The 20,639-nt window shown below is 40.0% G+C and overlaps 2 protein-coding genes across 2 annotated transcripts in view; one reads left to right on the top strand and one right to left on the bottom strand.

Annotated features, from left to right (window-relative positions):
- Positions 1-20,639, bottom strand: part of LOC129416087 (zinc finger matrin-type protein 4) — a 117,986-nt gene that overhangs the window by 38,296 nt on the left and 59,051 nt on the right. The gene's annotated exons all lie outside the window — the stretch shown is intronic.
- Positions 13,991-19,153, top strand: LOC141368836 (uncharacterized). The gene is made up of 2 exons (XM_073873624.1): positions 13,991-18,432; positions 18,590-19,153. Exon 1 carries the CDS (start codon positions 13,991-13,993, stop codon positions 17,849-17,851), a length of 3,861 nt encoding a protein of 1,286 aa, XP_073729725.1. The 3' UTR covers positions 17,852-18,432; positions 18,590-19,153.

Below are 20,639 nucleotides of genomic sequence, written 5' to 3'. Positions count from 1 at the left end.
TAATAAACTCCTAAGCGTCTGAAGCAGGCACATATTTTGACATGACACGTGATGCACATAAGTACACATATTTTGAAATGACGAACCACACACATGACATGCTACATACATGTCGTGATAAGCTTTTATCGCGCACCCTCAAAAAAGAAGTCACTGGTCGCTAGGGCTGTCACGATTATGAAATTTGGCTGATAGTTAATTGACTAATAAATTGTGACTATTATGCCAATTAATTACCTGTTTTAGGGCTTTGATGATTATGCTGTTTAATTGCCTATTTTATTACTTTGACATTTATTTCTCATACATTTTTTTCTTTGTTTATGAAATTATTTTCACATATTGTTGTAATTATTTAAATTAAATCTTTTGAAGGTTTACCTGGCAGTAAATATTAATACACATAACATATTTAAAAGTAATCTGATATGGTCTCGTTTATACAGGTGCTGCAGCTCCCCCTTGTGTTTTTAAGAGAGATGTGCAATCATCGCGGTGATCTGAAATCATCACGATGAGGTCAAACAATCGCGATGAGACGATTATTTAATAATTGTGACAGCCCTACAGGCCGCCACTGCAAACCACCCGTTAATTTTCCTGGGATTCTTTCATATTTTAGCATTCTATCCCGCTATCATCCCGTTTAAATATTTTCCTGTATTTTTCCTGTATTTTTAATAAGAAACAATCCCAGTGGGCGTATTTGATATTTTCTACATTTGCCACCAGAAAAGCAGGCAGGAGCAGCTGTAACATCTCACTCAAATGACACCCGGCAATAAAATAATAAGAAGAAGAAGTGCATCCCGAGGTAGGAGGATGCCGAGCCGTGTGCAAAGTTTAACAAAATGCAGCATGCCCACCGACACGTGCACTCAGTGGACACGTTCTCCCACTCGAGTACACGCATATTTGGAATCAAACACACTGGTTAAGCTTACAAATACACTTCTTAGAAGGTGTTAAGGATTGCAACATCTGTGACCTATGCATATTACAAGTCCTTTGTAGATTCAGAAGAGCCACACAACAAATGAAAAAAGGTATCCAGGGGTTTTAAAACTGTGGATTGGGATGAGGGGTTCTCAACCTTTTGCAAATTACGGCCCACCAATGACTGTTTAAAACATTCTGAGGACCACCTTTCTAAACATGATACTATCAACGCAGAATAACAGAAAAACTCTGTATTGGTTCAATGCTTTTCACCTCACTAAAGTCACTAAAGATACACCGTAGGTGTCATTTTGAGCAGAAAAAAATATTTTAAGTGGAGATGTAATGGTGGACTTTTATGCTTCTTTAAGTATCTTTATTGGTACTCTAGGGTAGTAACCAACCTTTAAAGGTAAAATATACAGCCACATAAAAAATTAAGACAAAATTTATAAAGAATTCAGAAGTGAATATTTTATGGAATAATCCTGATTTGTAATCATCTTTCATGTGTCCTTTCATGCTCACAGTCTTTACATTGCTGTTGTGACTTCGTCCCTCCTGAGGTTCGCTGTTTGAAGTCAACAGACACTGGACTGAAATCATAACAATATGCTACATGTTGATTATAAAAGGCAAAACTGAAGTGGTCTATAGATTTTTTTCGGCGGCTGTATTAAAAATGATGTCTACTTGTACACATGCAGTGAATTAAAATGTCTTTATTTGATGCATAAGCTAAACAACTGAAAGTATCTTGCATGTCAAAAAGTGGCGCTACAGGGAAACACAGAGACTCAAAATGTGATGCGAAATGCATAGCAAAAAGTGGCGCTAAAAGGAAACCCTGAGACTCAAAAAGTGATGCCAAATGCACGGCAAAAAGTGGCGCTACAGGGAAACCACAAGACTCAAAAAGTGATGCCAAATGCACGGCAAAAAGTGGCGCTACAGGGAAACCACAAGACTCAAAAAGTGATGCCAAATGCACGGCAAAAAGTGGCGCTACAGGGAAACCACAAGACTCAAAAAGTGATGCCAAATGCACGGCAAAAAGTGGCGCTACAGGGAAACCACAAGACTCAAAAAGTGATGCCAAATGCACGGCAAAAAGTGGCGCTACAGGGAAACCACAAGACTCAAAAACTGATGCCAAATGCATGGCAAAAAGTGGCGCTACAGGGAAACCACAAGACTGAAAAAGTGATGCCAAATGCATGGCAAAAAGTGGCGCTACAGGGAAACCACAAGACTCTGAAAGGACTCAAAAAGTGATGCCAAATGCATGGCAAAAAGTGGCGCTACAGGGAAACCACAAGACTCCAAAAGTGATGCCAAATGCACGGCAAAAAGTGGCGCTACAGGGAAACCACAAGACTCAAAAAGTGATGCCAAATGCACGGCAAAAAGTGGCGCTACAGGGAAACCACAAGACTCAAAAAGTGATGCCAAATGCACGGCAAAAAGTGGCGCTACAGGGAAACCACAAGACTCAAAAAGTGATGCCAAATGCACGGCAAAAAGTGGCGCTACAGGGAAACCACAAGACTCAGAAAGTGATGCCAAATGCATGGCAAAAAGTGGCGCTACAGGGAAACCACAAGACTCAAAAAGTGATGCCAAATGCACGGCAAAAAGTGGCGCTACAGGGAAACCACAAGACTCAAAAAGTGATGCCAAATGCATGGCAAAAAGTGGCGCTACAGGGAAACCACAAGACTCAGAAAGTGATGCCAAATGCATGGCAAAAAGTGGAGCTACAGGGAAACCACAAGACTCTGAAAGGACTCAAAAAGTGATGCCAAATGCATGGCAAAAAGTGGCGCTACAGGGAAACCACAAGACTCAAAAAGTGATGCCAAATGCACGGCAAAAAGTGGCGCTACAGGGAAACCACAAGACTCAAAAAGTGATGCCAAATGCACGGCAAAAAGTGGCGCTACAGGGAAACCACAAGACTCAAAAAGTGATGCCAAATGCACTGCAAAAAGTGGCGCTACAGGGAAACCACAAGACTCAAAAAGTGATGCCAAATGCACGGCAAAAAGTGGCGCTACAGGGAAACCACAAAACACAAAAAGTGATGCCAAATGCACGGCAAAAAGTGGCGCTACAGGGAAACCACAAGACTCAAAAAGTGATGCCAAATGCACGGCAAAAAGTGGCGCTACAGGGAAACCAAAAAACACAAAAAGTAATGCCAAATGCACGGCAAAAAGTGCCGCTACAGGGAAACCACAAAACACAAAAAGTGATGCCAAATGCATGGCAAAAAAGTGGCGCTACAGGGAAACCACAAAACACAAAAAGTGATGCCAAATGCATGGCAAAAAGTGGCGCTACAGGGAAACCCCGAGACTCAAAAAGTGATTCCAAATCCACGGCAAAAAATGGCGCTACAGGGAAACCACAAGACTCAAAAAGTGATGCCAAATGCACGGCAAAAAGTGGCGCTACAGGGAAACCACAAAACACAAAAAGTGATGCCACGCGCACGGCAAAAAATGGCGCTACAGGGAAACCACAAGACTCAAAAAGTGATGCCAAATGCACGGCAAAAAGTGGCGCTACAGGGAAACCACAAAACACAAAAAGTGATGCCAAATGCACGGCAAAAAGTGGCGCTACAGGGAAACCACAAGACTCAAAAAGTGATGCCAAATGCACGGCAAAAAGTGCCGCTACAGGGAAACCACACGACTCAAAAAGTGATGCCAAATGCACGCCAAAAAGTGGCGCTACAGGGAAACCACAAGACTCAAAAAGTGATGCCAAAAGCATGGCAAAAAGTGGCGCTACAGGGAAACCACAAGACTCAAAAAGTGATGCCAAATGCACTGCAAAAAGTGGCGCTACAGGGAAACCCCGAGACTCAAAAAGTGATGCCAAATGCACGGCAAAAAGTGGCGCTACAGGGAAACCACAAAACACAAAAAGTGATGCCAAATGCACGGCAAAAAGTGGCGCTACAGGGAAACCACAAGACTCAAAAAGTGATGCCAAATGCACGGCAAAAAGTGGCGCTACAGGGAAACCACAAGACTCAAAAAGTGATGCCAAATGCACGGCAAAAAGTGGCGCTACAGGGAAACCACAAGACTCAAAAAGTGATGCCAAATGCACAGCAAAAAGTGGCGCTACAGGGAAACCACAAGACTCAAAAAGTGATGCCAAATGCACTGCAAAAAGTGGCGCTACAGGGAAACCACAAAACACAAAAAGTGATGCCAAATGCACGGCAAAAAATGGCGCTACAGGGAAACCACAAGACTCAAAAAGTGATGCCAAATGCACGGCAAAAAGTGGCGCTACAGGGAAACCACAAAACACAAAAAGTGATGCCAAATGCACGGCAAAAAGTGGCGCTACAGGGAAACCACAAGACTCAAAAAGTGATGCCAAATGCACGGCAAAAAGTGCCGCTACAGGGAAACCACAAGACTCAAAAAGTGATGCCAAATGCACGCCAAAAAGTGGCGCTACAGGGAAACCACAAGACTCAAAAAGTGATGCCAAAAGCATGGCAAAAAGTGGCGCTACAGGGAAACCACAAGACTCAAAAAGTGATGCCAAAAGCATGGCAAAAAGTGGCGCTACAGGGAAACCCCGAGACTCAAAAAGTGATGCCAAATGCACGGCAAAAAGTGGCGCTACAGGGAAACCACAAAACACAAAAAGTGATGCCAAATGCACGGCAAAAAGTGGCGCTACAGGGAAACCACAAGACTCAAAAAGTGATGCCAAATGCACGGCAAAAAGTGGCGCTACAGGGAAACCACAAGACTCAAAAAGTGATGCCAAAAGCATGGCAAAAAGTGGCGCTACAGGGAAACCACAAGACTCAGAAAGTGATGCCAAATGCACGGCAAAATGTGGCGCTACAGGGAAACCACAAGACTCAGAAAGTGATGCCAAATGCACGGCAAAATGTGGCGCTACAGGGAAACCCCGAAACTCAAAAAGTGATGCCAAATGCACAGCAAAAAGTGGCGCTACAGTAGGGGAAAGTGTGTGCGTTTATGGGTGAGGTTTTTGCTTCCTTTCAGGGTATCGCACACCGGAGTCATAGCGGAGCGCCACGGACAGCTATTGTAGATCCCACCAGTGTGTTCGACTTTTTAATGTGGCACAACGCGGATGTGCTGTTTGCGACCCCCACACATAGTGTTACTGCATCTGAATCAGATGTGACGTGATTGCTGTTGCAATATTCAAAAAGAAATGGGCTTTTAGATCATGCATCTTAAATGAGCGTTTTTAAATCATATAAACTCATATAACAAGATTTATAAAAATAATCTGTCAGTAATCTACCACTGCCTACGCGGCCCACCAGATGGCGCTCCAGGGACCACTAGTGGGCCGCTGCCCACTGGTTGTGAATCACTGATCTAGTGGTTGCGCAAAGTCACTTGGTGGTTGTAGTGAATGACTCAATAACAGTTTTATCCTATTAATGACAATGGCTTTGATGTCAGGTATGTGATTGCAATTAAACTTACACTTAATTTATACATTGAAAAGATAAACTACTTTCTAAATGCCTTTTTTCTGCATATTTCTATAAAAATATTTGGTGGGTCATGAGGTAGAACATACCTGTCTAAGTGGGCCACGAAATGGGGGTTAATGTTGGTAAATTTCTCTTATTTTTAAATCCCAAAGTTGACAGGCATGTACACGTACGTACCAAAGCATGCATATTAGTACCTCAAAGGTGCATTTGGGTACCATATGTACATATTAGGACCTTAGTACCACACTATTGACAGCTTGGCACCATTTTATCTGACAGTGTATAAAACGCTCAAATCAACCAGATCATGTTTGCTGGTCTTAAGATGGTTTAAAATAACAAAGTTGACTGCCAGGTGACAAAAGTTCAAAACTCCCCAGATGCTTTAAGAGGGGTTTAATCAGAAATCCATTAGAAATAACACATTTCATTTAATGTATATTCCTTGCAGATACTTTCTAATCAAAATGGCGACGATGTTTACGGCAGGACACTTACTGTATCTAAAAAACACATCACTAGCTAATCTAAACTTATGATATAAAGAAATATCATTATCATCCAAAATAAATGTGTTCTGCAACATGGGATTCTCATTGTGTCTATCGCCATGCTCTATTAACCGAGCTACACACATTCAATAGAAAGGAGATGCTCGCCTGTCCTTGACTTTTACAGATTCTGTGAAACACATTAATCGCTCCTGAGATTTGAAACGGGGCAAATCGCTGCACTTTCAATATCTTCTCTTCATGAAAATGGCAGGAGGCTCTTCAGAGCTGGTATTTACATCCTAAAGCTTGTCACTCTCTCTTACTTTTTTGTTTAGAGGGAAATGAAAACCTCTCGGCACCAGCAGAAGGTTGCTATGTGCTCCAATTTTCTCAGCAACAAAATATAGCCCCAGTTGGAAGGCAATTACACTGAAGTGTGCTTCACGAAAATAGGCAAGAGTCTGTGCTGAGAGTCGCTTGCAGTCACCAGTGATGAGTCCCACCAACGGCTTTCTACCCCTGATAAGAAGCTTGAATGGTATTAAATGGCTACATGCCTTTATTTTGCAATCCAATTTTCTGTCTCTTACTGTTCTTGTTTGGGTCTGAATGGGTTCGTCTGTATGTTGTCTGTAAGCTGTGTTCGTAGTGTAGACTGCTAATGTGAATGATAAACGAGAGAGGACAAACTAACAAAACCATCCCAAGGCCAAAGACAGATGCTGGGGTTAAATGAAGCTCAGATTCATGGATATGAAGTAGAACTGAAAGAAAAAAAGAGCTGTAAATTTGGGGTCATCTCTTACATTTAAAACATTTCAAATGTTGACATTTTTAATGTTTCTGTTTGATGCGTATTAAACTAAATATAATACTGCATACTAACTTATGTAGCTTTGAATGAAATAACAATAATTTTGTTATTATGTACTGACCCCCGTTCATTTGAACTCATTTTAACCAAACAACAAAATTTCATCTCTTTTAGGGCTGGGCAATTAATCGATTTTCAATTTCTGCACATTTCGATTGCAAAAGCAAGATAATCGAGGTAGATCGATTAGTGTGCGGCATTCCATTTCTGTCATTTTGTTTTGAGTTATAAAATCAGCGCATAATAAGCAGCTGCTTTCTTTCTTTCCCGCACACATGCACACGCTCTCATATCAACATGATCTCATGAAAATCCACGTTATAGTTACAGAATTTTTTTTAATTGTAATGTCATTTTATGTATTGTTTTCTCATTATTTTTTCCTATTTTCAAATCATTGTTTCTTGGGGTTAGGGTTAGATTTGGGGTTTGGGTTAGGATGTACTTCTATGGGTTGATTTCTACATGTTTTTCTTCCGCTTTAAAAACTATTCTCGCCTGGGGTAAGAGTTTGGGTTTGGATGTCTAAAAATTCTTCTTAAAAAAGTAAAAAAGATTCTAACCCCAAGCGACAATGGTAAGAAAATAGGGAAAAAACAAATGAGAAAACAATACATAAAATGACACGAGAAATTCGTGGTAGTGACACGAAACAAAAAACATCCGTGGTCCCTTCACGAAAAAAGTTGAATTCTGTAAAAAGTGATCACATTTTCCGTGACTATAACACAAATTTAGGTGAGATCAGGTTGTTTGTATCTGCCCGAAGTACAAACACAAAGTAGTAATCATTTACGTATTTAAATTTTAGGTGTTTCAAGTGAGCTGAGACAAACTATCCCTTACGTTTAAAATATAATCAGCTGCATCGCGGTCTCTCTCGCACTGTCCGAAGTCAGATCACAAAGTAGCAATCCTGTTTACGTTTGTAAAGTTATATTTGTAACTGAGGTAATATATAATTTAATTTAATGTATAACATTTTTTCTGCGTTATCATTTTAGCTTTTCCTGTGCTCCCCCTTGTGGCCGTTTAAGCGCAGTGAATTGTGGTCGACTTTGAGTGACGTCGCTTCCAAATACAAACACGCCCTATACTATAACCCCAACAAGTTGATTGACAAGTTTATGTAAAGGCATTGGAAACGCAAATGCAAAGAGGATTGCAATTTCATTTGAGTTTTGGCAAGACCCGTACGCGACGCTAGAGGAAGTGAAATAGCAAATTATAACTCGAAAGACATAGGAAATTCAATTGCGAATGGACTTTTTTTTAATTTACATTTGAAATTTGACATATATTGTACGTTCGCGTAAACGGAAATGCAAACAGTTTGCATTTGCGTTTGAATTAAGTCACTGTTTTTACACCCACAGGTAGGAAACGCAATTGCAAATACAATTTGCAATTCTTTTTTAATATTGTCCGCAAAAACGCTCCATATTAAAGGTATGGAAGATTTGTAAATGTTTTACGTTTTGTAGCTATAAAAACAAAATAATGCTACGATTAAATGTTGCAAATATGTCTACATTATACGCTTAAGCATCTATTGAAACGTACAAAAAAGTTACATATTATTAATACAACATATTAATAGTGAAACCAGGCTGCATTACCATACCTTGTCTTTGAACCCAACAACTGAACAGGATTGTCCTATACTTTAGCTAAAAACATATAGAAACCCTACATTACACTGTCAGAAAATTTGTTAAAAAATGGTCTTATGCAGTCACTTGGGCAGTACCCTTTAAAAAGGTCTTAATATGTGTCATTAAGTTACAGATATGCATACATTTGGTATCAATATGTATCTCTGAGGTACAGACATGCAAAGATTACCACTCCGGTAACAGCTAGGGACCGTTTGTTTCTGACAGTGTACAATTTTAATTTGATAAATGTTGTCAAAGAGAAAGTAACAAAATAGACAGATAATATGTACATCCAGGCCTATCAACTGTAATGTATTATAGCATCCACATTAAAATACCGAAGGGAACAGGATATTGCGAGGTGATTGGTTCTGGCAGGACGCCGGATGAAGCAGAGATAACAGCATCTGTGTGCGGAGATGTGATGTTTGGGAGTCATGAGCACCTTAATATCAGGCTGTTATAATCAAAGGGATTTCTGCTGAGATTTAAATAGATGAGACATTCACAGTGAAAAAGCTTCTTACAAGGGCATCCTCCTGTCTCATGGCTAGAAAAAATGATTATCTCTTAAGCGGGATGCAATTGTCACCGTAGGGTTTTTTTTTCTCCATCCTTGACAAGGGTTACCAACAACTGTGCATCTTTTGCAAATCACAAAAAGTTTGAAGATGCATGATGTTAAGATTTACAGGCAGAATTGGGAACATCAGGTAAAAGTGAAGCACAGCTTCTTGGCTTGGGACTGCTGTGTTTTTTATCCTGGCCAAACAGAATGCATGTTACCTGCTGAGTCTTGGCAGGTGTCCACAAGCTGTTTTTGTACAATACTCTGTTGACAGCTGTTTTTCATGCCTGTGCGTCCTGGAAAGCCTGAGTGCTGTTGTCCAATAAGACTGAAGCTCAGAGTATATTTAAACCTTCTGATCAGTTTGCAGGTATTTAAGAGAACAGTAGGTCTGTCCTTGCACCTTCACACATATACTATAGATAACTCTCAGTGGTGTTGTCTAGATTTTGTAGTGAGTATACTGTGATTTTTCCCTCATGCTCACTCGTCCCGGCGCGACACCTCATAAGCACTAATATGCTCACAAATGCATAAAGTATGCATCCTTAAATAAGAGCATTCTGAAAGTGTACTCATAAACTGAATGTGTTATCATCATGTCACTTTATTATAAGCAAGAAAAGACTTTAACAACCAATGGCATTTACAGCTGAATAAACTGGACTGATTTTTAGACTGGTTTAGGTTTAATCAACATCTAACTCAAGGCTGAAAGGAGAAAATCATCCACTCTTTGAATAGCTATTATCTGACAACTATTGATAGCTAGCGTTACCAATACAGTGGTGTAAATGTTTTTAATTAAAGGTGCAGTGTTGTAATTTTTAAAAGGACAGAAATGCAAAATATTATACAAAACTATATTATCAGTGGTGTATAAAAACCTTTCATAATGAACCATTGTTTTTATTACCTTATAATGAGATGTTTTTATCTACATACACCGAGGGTCCCCTTACATGGAAGTCATCATTTTGTGCCGCCATGTTTCTACAGAAGCTCTTAACGGACAAACTTTTTTATTAAGTTGTCTCCAACAATGACATGTTTGTCCTGTGTCGGCTACCGTAGCTTCTCTATGCATTTCAAAAGCAAGGGGTGAGCTGTTAACTGAGCTGTTGGTTGCAATTTGCAACCTCACCACTAGATGCCGCTAAAATTTACACACTGCACCTTTAATACGCATTCTGATGACCATGAATGAACTATCATTTGCATAGTCGTTGATCAAAAGCTTCTTTTTTGCATATAATACAAGCAGTCACTGAATGAAAATAGGCTTTTATTTAAATACTATTACAAGATTATCATGTAGCCTAATATTAGACACCAAAATCAAAGTGGAGAGCATTATCTTTAATTTGGGGGTCTGGCTGAACATCAACAGACATGAGTAACCTCACAGAAGATTAAGATCCTATACATTCAAATCTTGAATCTAGATATATAAATGAACACAGAAGGGAAGTTTAACACTGTGAAGCACAAGCAACCATGCTGAACTGACAGCAGCTAGTGGATTATATAAAAAAAAAACATCAGGCTTATTTTAGTGCATGTTGACCCTTACCTCCAGATAAAGTAATAATGTTGGGGAATATTACTTTTAAAAGTAATGCATTACAATATTAAGTTACTCCCCAAAAAAGTAACTAATTGCGTTTCTTAGTTACTTTTAATGAAAAGTAATGTTTACGTTACTTTTGCGTTACTTTTTCTTACTTTGCAGGTGTTTTTATGACTGAGAAGTTCTGCATTCAGAAATAGCATTTCCATCGCAAAAATGTCAAGCTCTGGGCTGAGTTCCCTGAAACCTTCTTAGCTCTACGTCGTTCTTAAGTTGTACCTTAAGCTGTACCTTATCGTTAATACGTGTTTCCCGAAACGTTCTTAGTTACGTATCTCTTCTGTAAGTCGTTCGTTCGGAAGGTTGGTCTGGAGCACTCTTAGCTTTACCTTATCCCACTTGACTCCGCTAGGGGCCATGACTGTGATAAAACCTTGTGTAGATTGCAGTCTATATAACTAAATATCTGTTTAAAAAAAAGTTGAAGTACACTCCGTGTTAAATTAGGCATTTTTTATTTATTTAAAGAATAAAACATTCACATAATTAGAAATTATTACACTGATGGTTGTTAGATTTTTTATATTTTTTTCCAAAGGAACATCAGCTGTGAACTATTATTACAGGCTAAAGAAACTATTAAAAAAAGATTTTGGGTGGAGGAGTTGGTGAAACTATGGCAGGCAGCTATACAGCGAATCTTACTATTTTATTTGTGCATTTCATATCCGTTAAATCTTTAGTTTACCGGCTATTTTAGCTGCAAATAAAACAAATCAAGTTAAAAAAATTGCATGCCACACGGGAGCACATTCATCACGAAATCATAATTGTTGATTTTCCTAAATATTATTATTGATGTTAATTCGACTTTGCATCGAAGTTTTTTTAATGTTTTATAACTTTGAGGCAACTGCATGCCATTATAAACATTAAAAAGAAAATGCTCCACTTGATAATTGCTTGTATAAGGTCAACAAATTTTCCACATTAAAACTAATCAAAGCTTAAACCTAAAACAATCATACTATATATTTATATATCATATAATATATATTTTATGTTATATTAAGGTTAACAGACAGGCGCGGCTCCAGAAATGCGTCCATTAAGCGTTATCCGCATTGTAAACGCGCTGCATGCGCAGTGTCCAAACACATAAACGCGTGAACTAATGAACAACAATTTGTTTTTCTATATTTTCAGTGTAATGCCAAGCCAGGTGACTTGCACCACCCACCTTATTTCCCTGTGCAACGCATTTATTGGGAACCCCTAATATAAATTATCCTTTAAAGTGAAGGAATAATGGATGCATTGGAGCAGTTTATGCATTATACTTTTGGACATGAAGTTGCGAGTTTTGCATGGGTTTGATATAAAATAAAATATACAAGGTTTATATTTAGTTGTTTGCCATTTGAAATATTTTTACCAGATATTCCTAATAAATGTAACTTGAACTATTTCTGAAATGTTTCTTTAATAAATAACACCGCTCTCTGATAACGCAGCGAAGTACCTATTACATAAAGTGAACAATTGATTGTCGAGCAATCGATATCAACCTATTCAGCACCATCGCCATGGACAGCACAGTAACGTCGTACGTAAGAAAGTATACCTTAAGAAACCCGCTAAGGTACAGTTCGGGAAACACGCCTAGAAAAGGTAAACCTGTAGTTAAGGTTTAACTTAAGAGTCTTCGTAGCGCGCTAAGAGACAACGTTGTTGGGAAACGCAGCCCTGGTCTGCCATCTCCATTTCAAACTGTTCACCCATAAAGTGTGTAATTCTATGTTAATACGTTCAGTTTAATTCAGTACTTTAAAAAAAAGTAACTCAAATATAAATGTGTACATTTTATAAAGTAATGCGTTACTTTACTCGTTACTTCAGAAAAGTAATATTATTACGTAATGCACGTTGCTTGTAATGCGTTACCCCCAACACTAAAAGTAATGAACTGGACTGATGATTCAAATGTCATTTAGTGTGTTGTTAACTCTCCGGATTTTATGTTCCTGCGCTGCTCCACTCATTTATAGTTCACTGTTTACAGTGTCGTATGTGCATGTTTGACTTCATTTGGGACTACAGTACGCAGATCACTTGGTGATGTTAAAGTACCGCGAGAGCAATTCAAAGCAGATCTCTCTGTGTCATTTCTCGAATCGGTACTTTGATGTCATTCACCTGTCGGTTCTTCTGGTGCCAAACCAGTCTGCTCTCCAGTGACTTTCGCAGCGCCGAGGTCATTTGATTTCATACAGCGATGGGATCGCGAAGTTCGGCGTGAAGTCAACACACCAAATATACTGTATATAAGTATAATATGTAGCAAGTGAAGCATGCTAATGGTCAGTGCTTCACATCTAAATTTATGAATGAAAGTGTGAAATGTGTTGCAAATAGATGATTTTACGCATCCTCACGCTATTTTAAGTGGATATACGGAAATCCATGACCTTTTATGATGGGTATACGACGTATACCTGCGTATCACGTGGACTACTGTGAAGGACGTAAGAGACTACAGGTGATAAATCCATCCTTTCTATACTAGTTAAATGCTTATAAGTAAAATCAATACACAGACACAAGTAAAATGGTTAAATTTGAAGTCTTTTATTTGGCTAGCCTAATGTGATTTTTCTTTTCTTACCATGTTCTTTGTGTGCTTGATGGTGGTCGAGTTTCTGAGGTTGGTCCGTCATTAAAAGAGGTCCGGGCGGAAACTTCAGCCGTATTTATACCGTTCCTAACGACGGTCCAGACCAAACCATTGGCATCCACAAGAAAGGGGACGCCAACTATGTTTACTCATGCATATTGCTAATAATTTTGATAATATGTGATGTGGAAAATTAAGTGTCATGTTAAGTTATGTTTATTGTGTATTTTGTATGTGAATTGTGTGGTTTTTTATTAATTTGTGTAATGGCCATTATGTTAGTTTTGTGTCTCCTATGTGTTGTAGATTGGTGCTGGTCGCCAAGGTATAAGAGGGTTGTGTTTGGATATTGTAGGTTAGTTGTTGGTTGTGGGTCTGGAGTGAACATGTTTAAACTGTAGATTTTGGACCTCTGGTATTTTATTGTTGAGAGGCATATACAGAGACAACCATTATTAGCTCCATTTTTGAATTACTTTATTTTGTTTGTTTTTTCTAGTTTTGGTTTATTCTTGTTTTTTTGTTACTTTGTACATGGTTGCCTTGTATTTGAGACAATAAATTCTCAAAATATTTTTGCATGAAACTACTGCCCCTGTGTATTTTTCAACCCTTTGGCCATGACTCTCACAATTGGTGGCAGCGGTGGGATTGCCAGTAAGGGGCAGTAGTAGCTAATATTTTACCACAGTCTGAAATGGGACCGAAGAAAGCAGTAAAGCTGGATGAGATACCAGCCATAGTTACGGCTACAGGAGGTGAGGATTCTGAGAATCTATCGGCTTTAAGAAGCTCGCAAGGGGTTGCAATGGAGGAGTTACAACAGATGTTTCGGACACATATGCAAATGCAACAGGAAAGGGATAAGCGTATGGATCAGGAAGCAACTCGACAGGAGACACGATGGAGGGCTCTCCAGCATCAGTTTACTTTACTTCAAGAAGAGGTCCATGCGAGGGCTACACCCATACCTATTCCCCTCTCTGGTACTTCATTTACTCCAGTAGGTGCACAAAGTGGTGTTCATCAGGGATCTCCATCAGATGGGCCTATTGGGCAAGGAACAGGGCAGCTGGGGCCCATGGCAGAACCACGAATGCAGCCACTTAAGGAGGATGATGATGTGGAACATTTCCTTACTACTTTCGAACGCATAGCCAGGGCATGCCGTTGGCCGATGACTGATTGGGCTGTCAGGTTAGTGCCACTTTTAACGGGCAAGGCCCGTAGTGCTTATGTGAATATGGACATAAATGAATCTCTTGATTTCGAGAGTGTAAAAGCTGCAGTCTTGAAAAAGTATGACATTAACCCAGAGACATATCGTTTGAGGTTTCGATCCGCAGATGTAGCTCCTGACGAGACCCCTAAAGAACTTTATGTACGCCTTAAAGACACTTTCAGCAAATGGGTGCAGCCAGAACAGAGGAGCAAGGCTGAAGTCGCTGAGGTCATTATCTTGGAGCAGTATCTTCGAATGTTGGCCCCAGAGCTTCAAGTATGGATAAAGGAGCATGACCCTTGTACCGCTGCAAAAGCTGCAGAACTTGCTGATGTGTTTGTGGCTGCTCGTCGACGAGGTCAACCATGGTCTTATAATCAGTGGAAAGCATCTAAAGATCCCAGAAGACCAGGGAAAATGTCTTTCTCTCCAATGAAGTCAAGTAGTACAGGAGGTAAGTTTGTGGGTGCGAAGGGTGGTCCTGTAAGTGAGAGCTTAGGGCACAATGCCAAAGTTATCATATGTTATCAGTGCGGTCAGGAAGGACACACTAAGCCCAAGTGCCCCAATAACCCCTCCACACATGCAAATATGTGTAGTGTGCCTAGACCAGAAGCTCCTGCTAGAGTAGGACAGAGTCTGTTGCATTATACAACCATTTTGTTAAATGGCCAGGCAGTTAGTGCCTTAGTAGATACAGGAAGTATGCAGACGCTGGTTAAGGCAGAATTAGTACCACTTAATCTTTGGGACCACGCATCACCTGTAATAGTTAAATGTGTCCATGGTGATGAAAAGCACTACCCTACTGCTAATGTGTATGTGACCGTACAAGGGCAGTCATACTTGTTGAAGGTTGGCCTTTCACATGAATTATCATATCCAATGGTGTTGGGTCAGGATTTGCCCATTTTGTTAGATCTCCTTCCCTCTATACAGGAGTGTAATACTGTAGTGACTCGTAGTATGGCCGGGAGTATTGAGAAGGATGTAGATTTACTGGGTGTTCTACCCTTTTATGAGGCAGACATTGAGGTAGAGCCAGGAAAGACTCGTAAATCTAGAAGTCAGAGGAAATGTGAAAAATTTAGGCATTTAGTTGTGAGTAAAGATGAATTCATCCCTGAGAATCCGTTGGGTTTCAAAGTACCCCAAAACCTAGCGGAACTGCAGAAACTAGATGTTGCTATCGGGCCTCTGTATGATCTTGTTAGGAAGCAGCAACAGGCAGGCCAGGTAGAGACAAAAAGTGGTCAGGGAATTTTCTTTCTTGCAAATAATGTTCTATGTCGTAGGCAGGGATCTGAGTCCCAAGTGGTGATTCCCAAAGAGGGTAGAGAAATTGTGCTTTCGCTGGGCCACTCTGTGCCCTGGGCAGGGCATCTAGGAAAGCATAAAACTACCGCTCGCATAAAGCGTTATTTCTATTGGCCTGGGATGAGGAAAGATATCAGTTTGTATTGTAAAACCTGTCCACAATGTCAGCAAACCTCTTTGAGAGGTCCTCCTAGAGCCCCTCTTCAGCCACTTCCTATTATAGGGGTACCCTTTGAACAGCTAGGTATGGACATTGTTGGGCCACTAGAAAAGACTAAGGCAGGAAACCGTTATATGCTGGTCATCACAGATTATGCCACAAAATATCCTGAAGTCTTCCCACTTAAAACCATCAAGGCTAGAGTAGTAGCTGGTTCACTCATTCAACTCTTTTCTAGAGTTGGCTTTCCTAAAGCCATGGTTACAGATCAAGGTTCTAATTTTATGTCTGAATTATTAAAGCAGGTGTATAAACTTTTAGGCATAAAGGGACTAAGGACCACTCCTTACCATCCACAAACTGATGGCTTAACTGAACGGTTTAATCAAACTCTAAAACAAATGCTCCGAAAATTTGCCTCTGAGAAGAACAGTGACTGGGACCAGTGGCTCCCGTATCTACTCTTTGCATATAGAGAGGTGCCTCAGACCTCTACAGGATTTTCTCCTTTTGAATTGTTGTATGGGAGAGAGGTGAGAGGACCACTTACACTATTAAAGGAGATATGGGAAGGAAAGCATGATGATATCCATTCGACTAATGTTGTTGACTATGTGATCCAGATGCGAGAGAAGCTGGAAACCATGAGTGATCTTGCCCAGAAACACATGGCAGAGGCGCAAAGACAACAAAAGACCTGGTATGATCAAAAGGCCAGACTGAGGAGCTTTGAACCTGGCACTCGGGTATTGGTAATGTTACCTACTGATTCAAGTAAATTAACAGCTAGATGGCAAGGTCCTTTTAAGGTTTTGAGAAAACTTGGGCCCACTACCTACGAGGTAGAAACTTCTGGACGAAAGCATTCTAAGTGGATATTGCATGTTAATTTGCTTAAAGAGTGGTTTCCCAGATCTGAAGAAAAGAGAGAGATGCTGTTAATCCAAAGGGTAACTGATGAGGAAGAAATTGAAGCCCAGTACTTGCCTGTTTCAACACCTTCGGTACTGTCTCTGGGTCACCTCTCTCCAAGTCAGCAATCTGCAGTCAAGAAGCTGTGTGACCCTCAAGTTTTTCAAAAAAGACCAGGATACACAAATCTAGTTGAGCATGATATTGTACTCAAAGAGGGTGCCTCCCCAAAGCGGGTGAGTTATAGAATACCTGAACGCCTTCTAGTTGCATTAAAGGAGGAGTTGGATGAGATGCTGGCCATGGATATCGTGGAACCATCAAGAAGTGAGTGGTGTAGCCCGGTGGTGCTGGTGCCCAAAAAAGATGGCAGCCTAAGGTTTTGTATAGACTTTAGATATCTTAACACTGTGTCAAAATTTGATTCCTACCCAACTCCAAGAATTGATGAACTTATTGACCGTCTGGGTAAGGCCAAATATTTAACAACTATTGATCTATCTAAAGGCTACTGGCAGGTCCCGTTGAGTATCAGAGCTCGGGAGTTGACCGCCTTTCGAACACCTTGGGGGCTGTATCAGTTTTTAAAGATGCCCTTTGGCCTTCATGGGGCTGCAGCCACATTTCAGCGCCTCATTGATCAGGTACTAACTGGCTTAAATGAATTTACATCTGCCTATTTAGATGACATTGTTGTCTACAGTTCGACCTGGGAGGAACATCTGCGACATCTAGAGACTGTTATTAACCGAATTCAAGCAGCAGGGCTCACCATCAATCCATCCAAGTGTGCTATTGCAAAAACAGAGGTTGAGTATCTGGGGTATGTGATTGGCCATGGGGTTATAAAACCTCAAGTTCAAAGGATCCAGGCAATACAGAACTGTCCACTTCCACAAACCAAGTCGCAAGTGAGATCTTTTTTTAGGAATGGCAAATTGGTATAGGAGGTTTGTCCCTTATTTTTCTGAGAGAGCTGCTGTGCTTACAGATTTGACTAGGAAGAACTGCCCAAACCATATCTGTTGGAATGAGGAGACAATGCAAGCTTTCCAGGATGTTAAGCATGCTTTGTGTCATGACCCAGTTTTGTACTGCCCAGATTTTAATAAGACTTTTATATTACAAACTGATGCCTCTGGTATTGGAGTTGGAGCTGTTCTTCTCCAGGGGACCCCAGAGAACCGTCACCCAGTCGCTTACATAAGTCGCAAGTTATTTCCTAGGGAGGTTCGATATTCAGTCATCGAGAAGGAGTGCTTGGCGGTAAAATGGGCACTCGATACCCTAAAGTACTATTTACTTGGCAGGGAGTTCATCCTTGAGACAGATCATAAAGCCCTACAATGGATGGATCGTATGAAGGATTCGAATGCCCGAATTACCCGCTGGTATCTGTCTATCCAACCCTACCGATTTTCCATCCATTATGTCCCAGGTAGAGACAATGTGACTGCAGACTTTCTGTCTCGCCTGCCCGCATGAAACTGGAGAAAGGGGGGTGTGTGAAGGACGTAAGAGACTACAGGTGATAAATCCATCCTTTCTATACTAGTTAAATGCTTATAAGTAAAATCAATACACAGACACAAGTAAAATGGTTAAATTTGAAGTCTTTTATTTGGCTAGCCTAATGTGATTTTTCTTTTCTTACCATGTTCTTTGTGTGCTTGATGGTGGTCGAGTTTCTGAGGTTGGTCCGTCATTAAAAGAGGTCCGGGCGGAAACTTCAGCCGTATTTATACCGTTCCTAACGACGGTCCAGACCAAACCATTGGCATCCACAAGAAAGGGGACGCCAACTATGTTTACTCATGCATATTGCTAATAATTTTGATAATATGTGATGTGGAAAATTAAGTGTCATGTTAAGTTATGTTTATTGTGTATTTTGTATGTGAATTGTGTGGTTTTTTATTAATTTGTGTAATGGCCATTATGTTAGTTTTGTGTCTCCTATGTGTTGTAGATTGGTGCTGGTCGCCAAGGTATAAGAGGGTTGTGTTTGGATATTGTAGGTTAGTTGTTGGTTGTGGGTCTGGAGTGAACATGTTTAAACTGTAGATTTTGGACCTCTGGTATTTTATTGTTGAGAGGCATATACAGAGACAACCATTATTAGCTCCATTTTTGAATTACTTTATTTTGTTTGTTTTTTCTATTTTTGGTTTATTCTTGTTTTTTTGTTACTTTGTACATGGTTGCCTTGTATTTGAGACAATAAATTCTCAAAATATTTTTGCATGAAACTACTGCCCCTGTGTATTTTTCAACCCTTTGGCCATGACTCTCACAACTACACCACTGCTCTGTCTCATCATCACTCAAAGTATCGGCATTTCTGGCTACAGTATTTTTCTATTTTTGTTAATACCCTCACCCTTAAAGGAATAGTTCATCCAAAAAAGCACCCATAAAGTAATGAGTTCCCTCTATATATTATACCAAAGCTTTGTGTGAGAAACAGAGACATCAGGCTAGATTTAATGACATGATAAAAACCATTATTGGTTCTCTGACTAATTGTGATCTGGAAAAGATAAAACTCCTGTAGCTCACTTGATAGAGCAACACCAAGGTCATGAATTCGATCCCTAGGGGTTCTTTTTTTCTACTTTTATTTTCATTTCTTCCAAGAACAGAAAGCTGTGGAGAATTTTTGTCACCATAATGTTTGATTCCTTTTCTTTGTTTTCTTGTTGTTTGTCCTAAACTTTTGTTTGCAGTGGTAGATCGACTACTTTTCTTCACCTATCCCAAATGTTTTAATGTACTGTAAATGTCGCCAAATCAGTGCTGCCCTGATGGCCTGGTAGAGTTAAAGAGCCACACAGATCCAAAATCGTAAATGACCTGTATTGCAGTGTGTCATGTAGCTGTCCATCAATGTAAACAATGTGCAAAGTAGTTGAACCAAAAAGTGCACGATTAATAAGGTTATTGGCTTCTAAAGTAGGGAGTCGACTCTGAATCGCTGAAACGAGTCGTCACATGGATTGAATCTCCTGCCTGACTTTATCCACGTAATACCAACACTTTGCATAATAATCTCCGCCTACAGCCTTGCCCGCGGGAAAATGAAAATTATGACCTGCCCACAGAGACTTCAGCTAGTTAGCGTGTAAACATCTTATCACGCTGTGTTTCATGGAGGGATTTACTAGACGTTTGGCAATGAAAGATGGTTCAGTACCCACTTTATTTGGAACAACATGCGTCTCCTAACCACAACATGACTCCACCCACTGGCAATATTTGAAAAATGCAAGAAAAGTGGGCAGATCCCAACGGAGATAGAGGGGACGAACTAAGCTCCTACCAAGTGTGTGGTGAGATCGTTACAAGGGCGTGGTGAGTTTGAACCTGCTTACGTCACAAGTTATTTTTTGGACCCAACATCCAATAGGAAAATTCAACTGCAGTAGCCACCGTTTAACCTAAAGAGGGCAGCACTCAGACGTTTTTACACCATATATTATAGTATTGAAACACTTTATATCCAAATGTCAAAAAACCCACCAAAATCAATGAACAGCACTAATAAAGCATCATTCTTACAGATCATTAACTAAAAAAAGTTGGTTTAGGGTTTAGTTACTCTTTAAATGTGTGTTAAAATGTTAATGTCTGTTGTCGTTTTTATAACCTGGACTAATGATGAATGATGTGTATTGATGTTGTTTTTTTAACTCTTAATATACTGTCAGAGAGTCATGTTAGCAAGCGGCTAACGCA

The sequence above is a fragment of the Misgurnus anguillicaudatus genome, chromosome 11 (genome assembly GCF_027580225.2).
Source record: "Misgurnus anguillicaudatus chromosome 11, ASM2758022v2, whole genome shotgun sequence".
Classification (NCBI taxonomy): Eukaryota; Metazoa; Chordata; class Actinopteri; order Cypriniformes; family Cobitidae; genus Misgurnus; species Misgurnus anguillicaudatus.
Note: the sequence above shows the minus strand (reverse complement) of the source record. Positions and strands in the feature narration are given on the sequence as shown.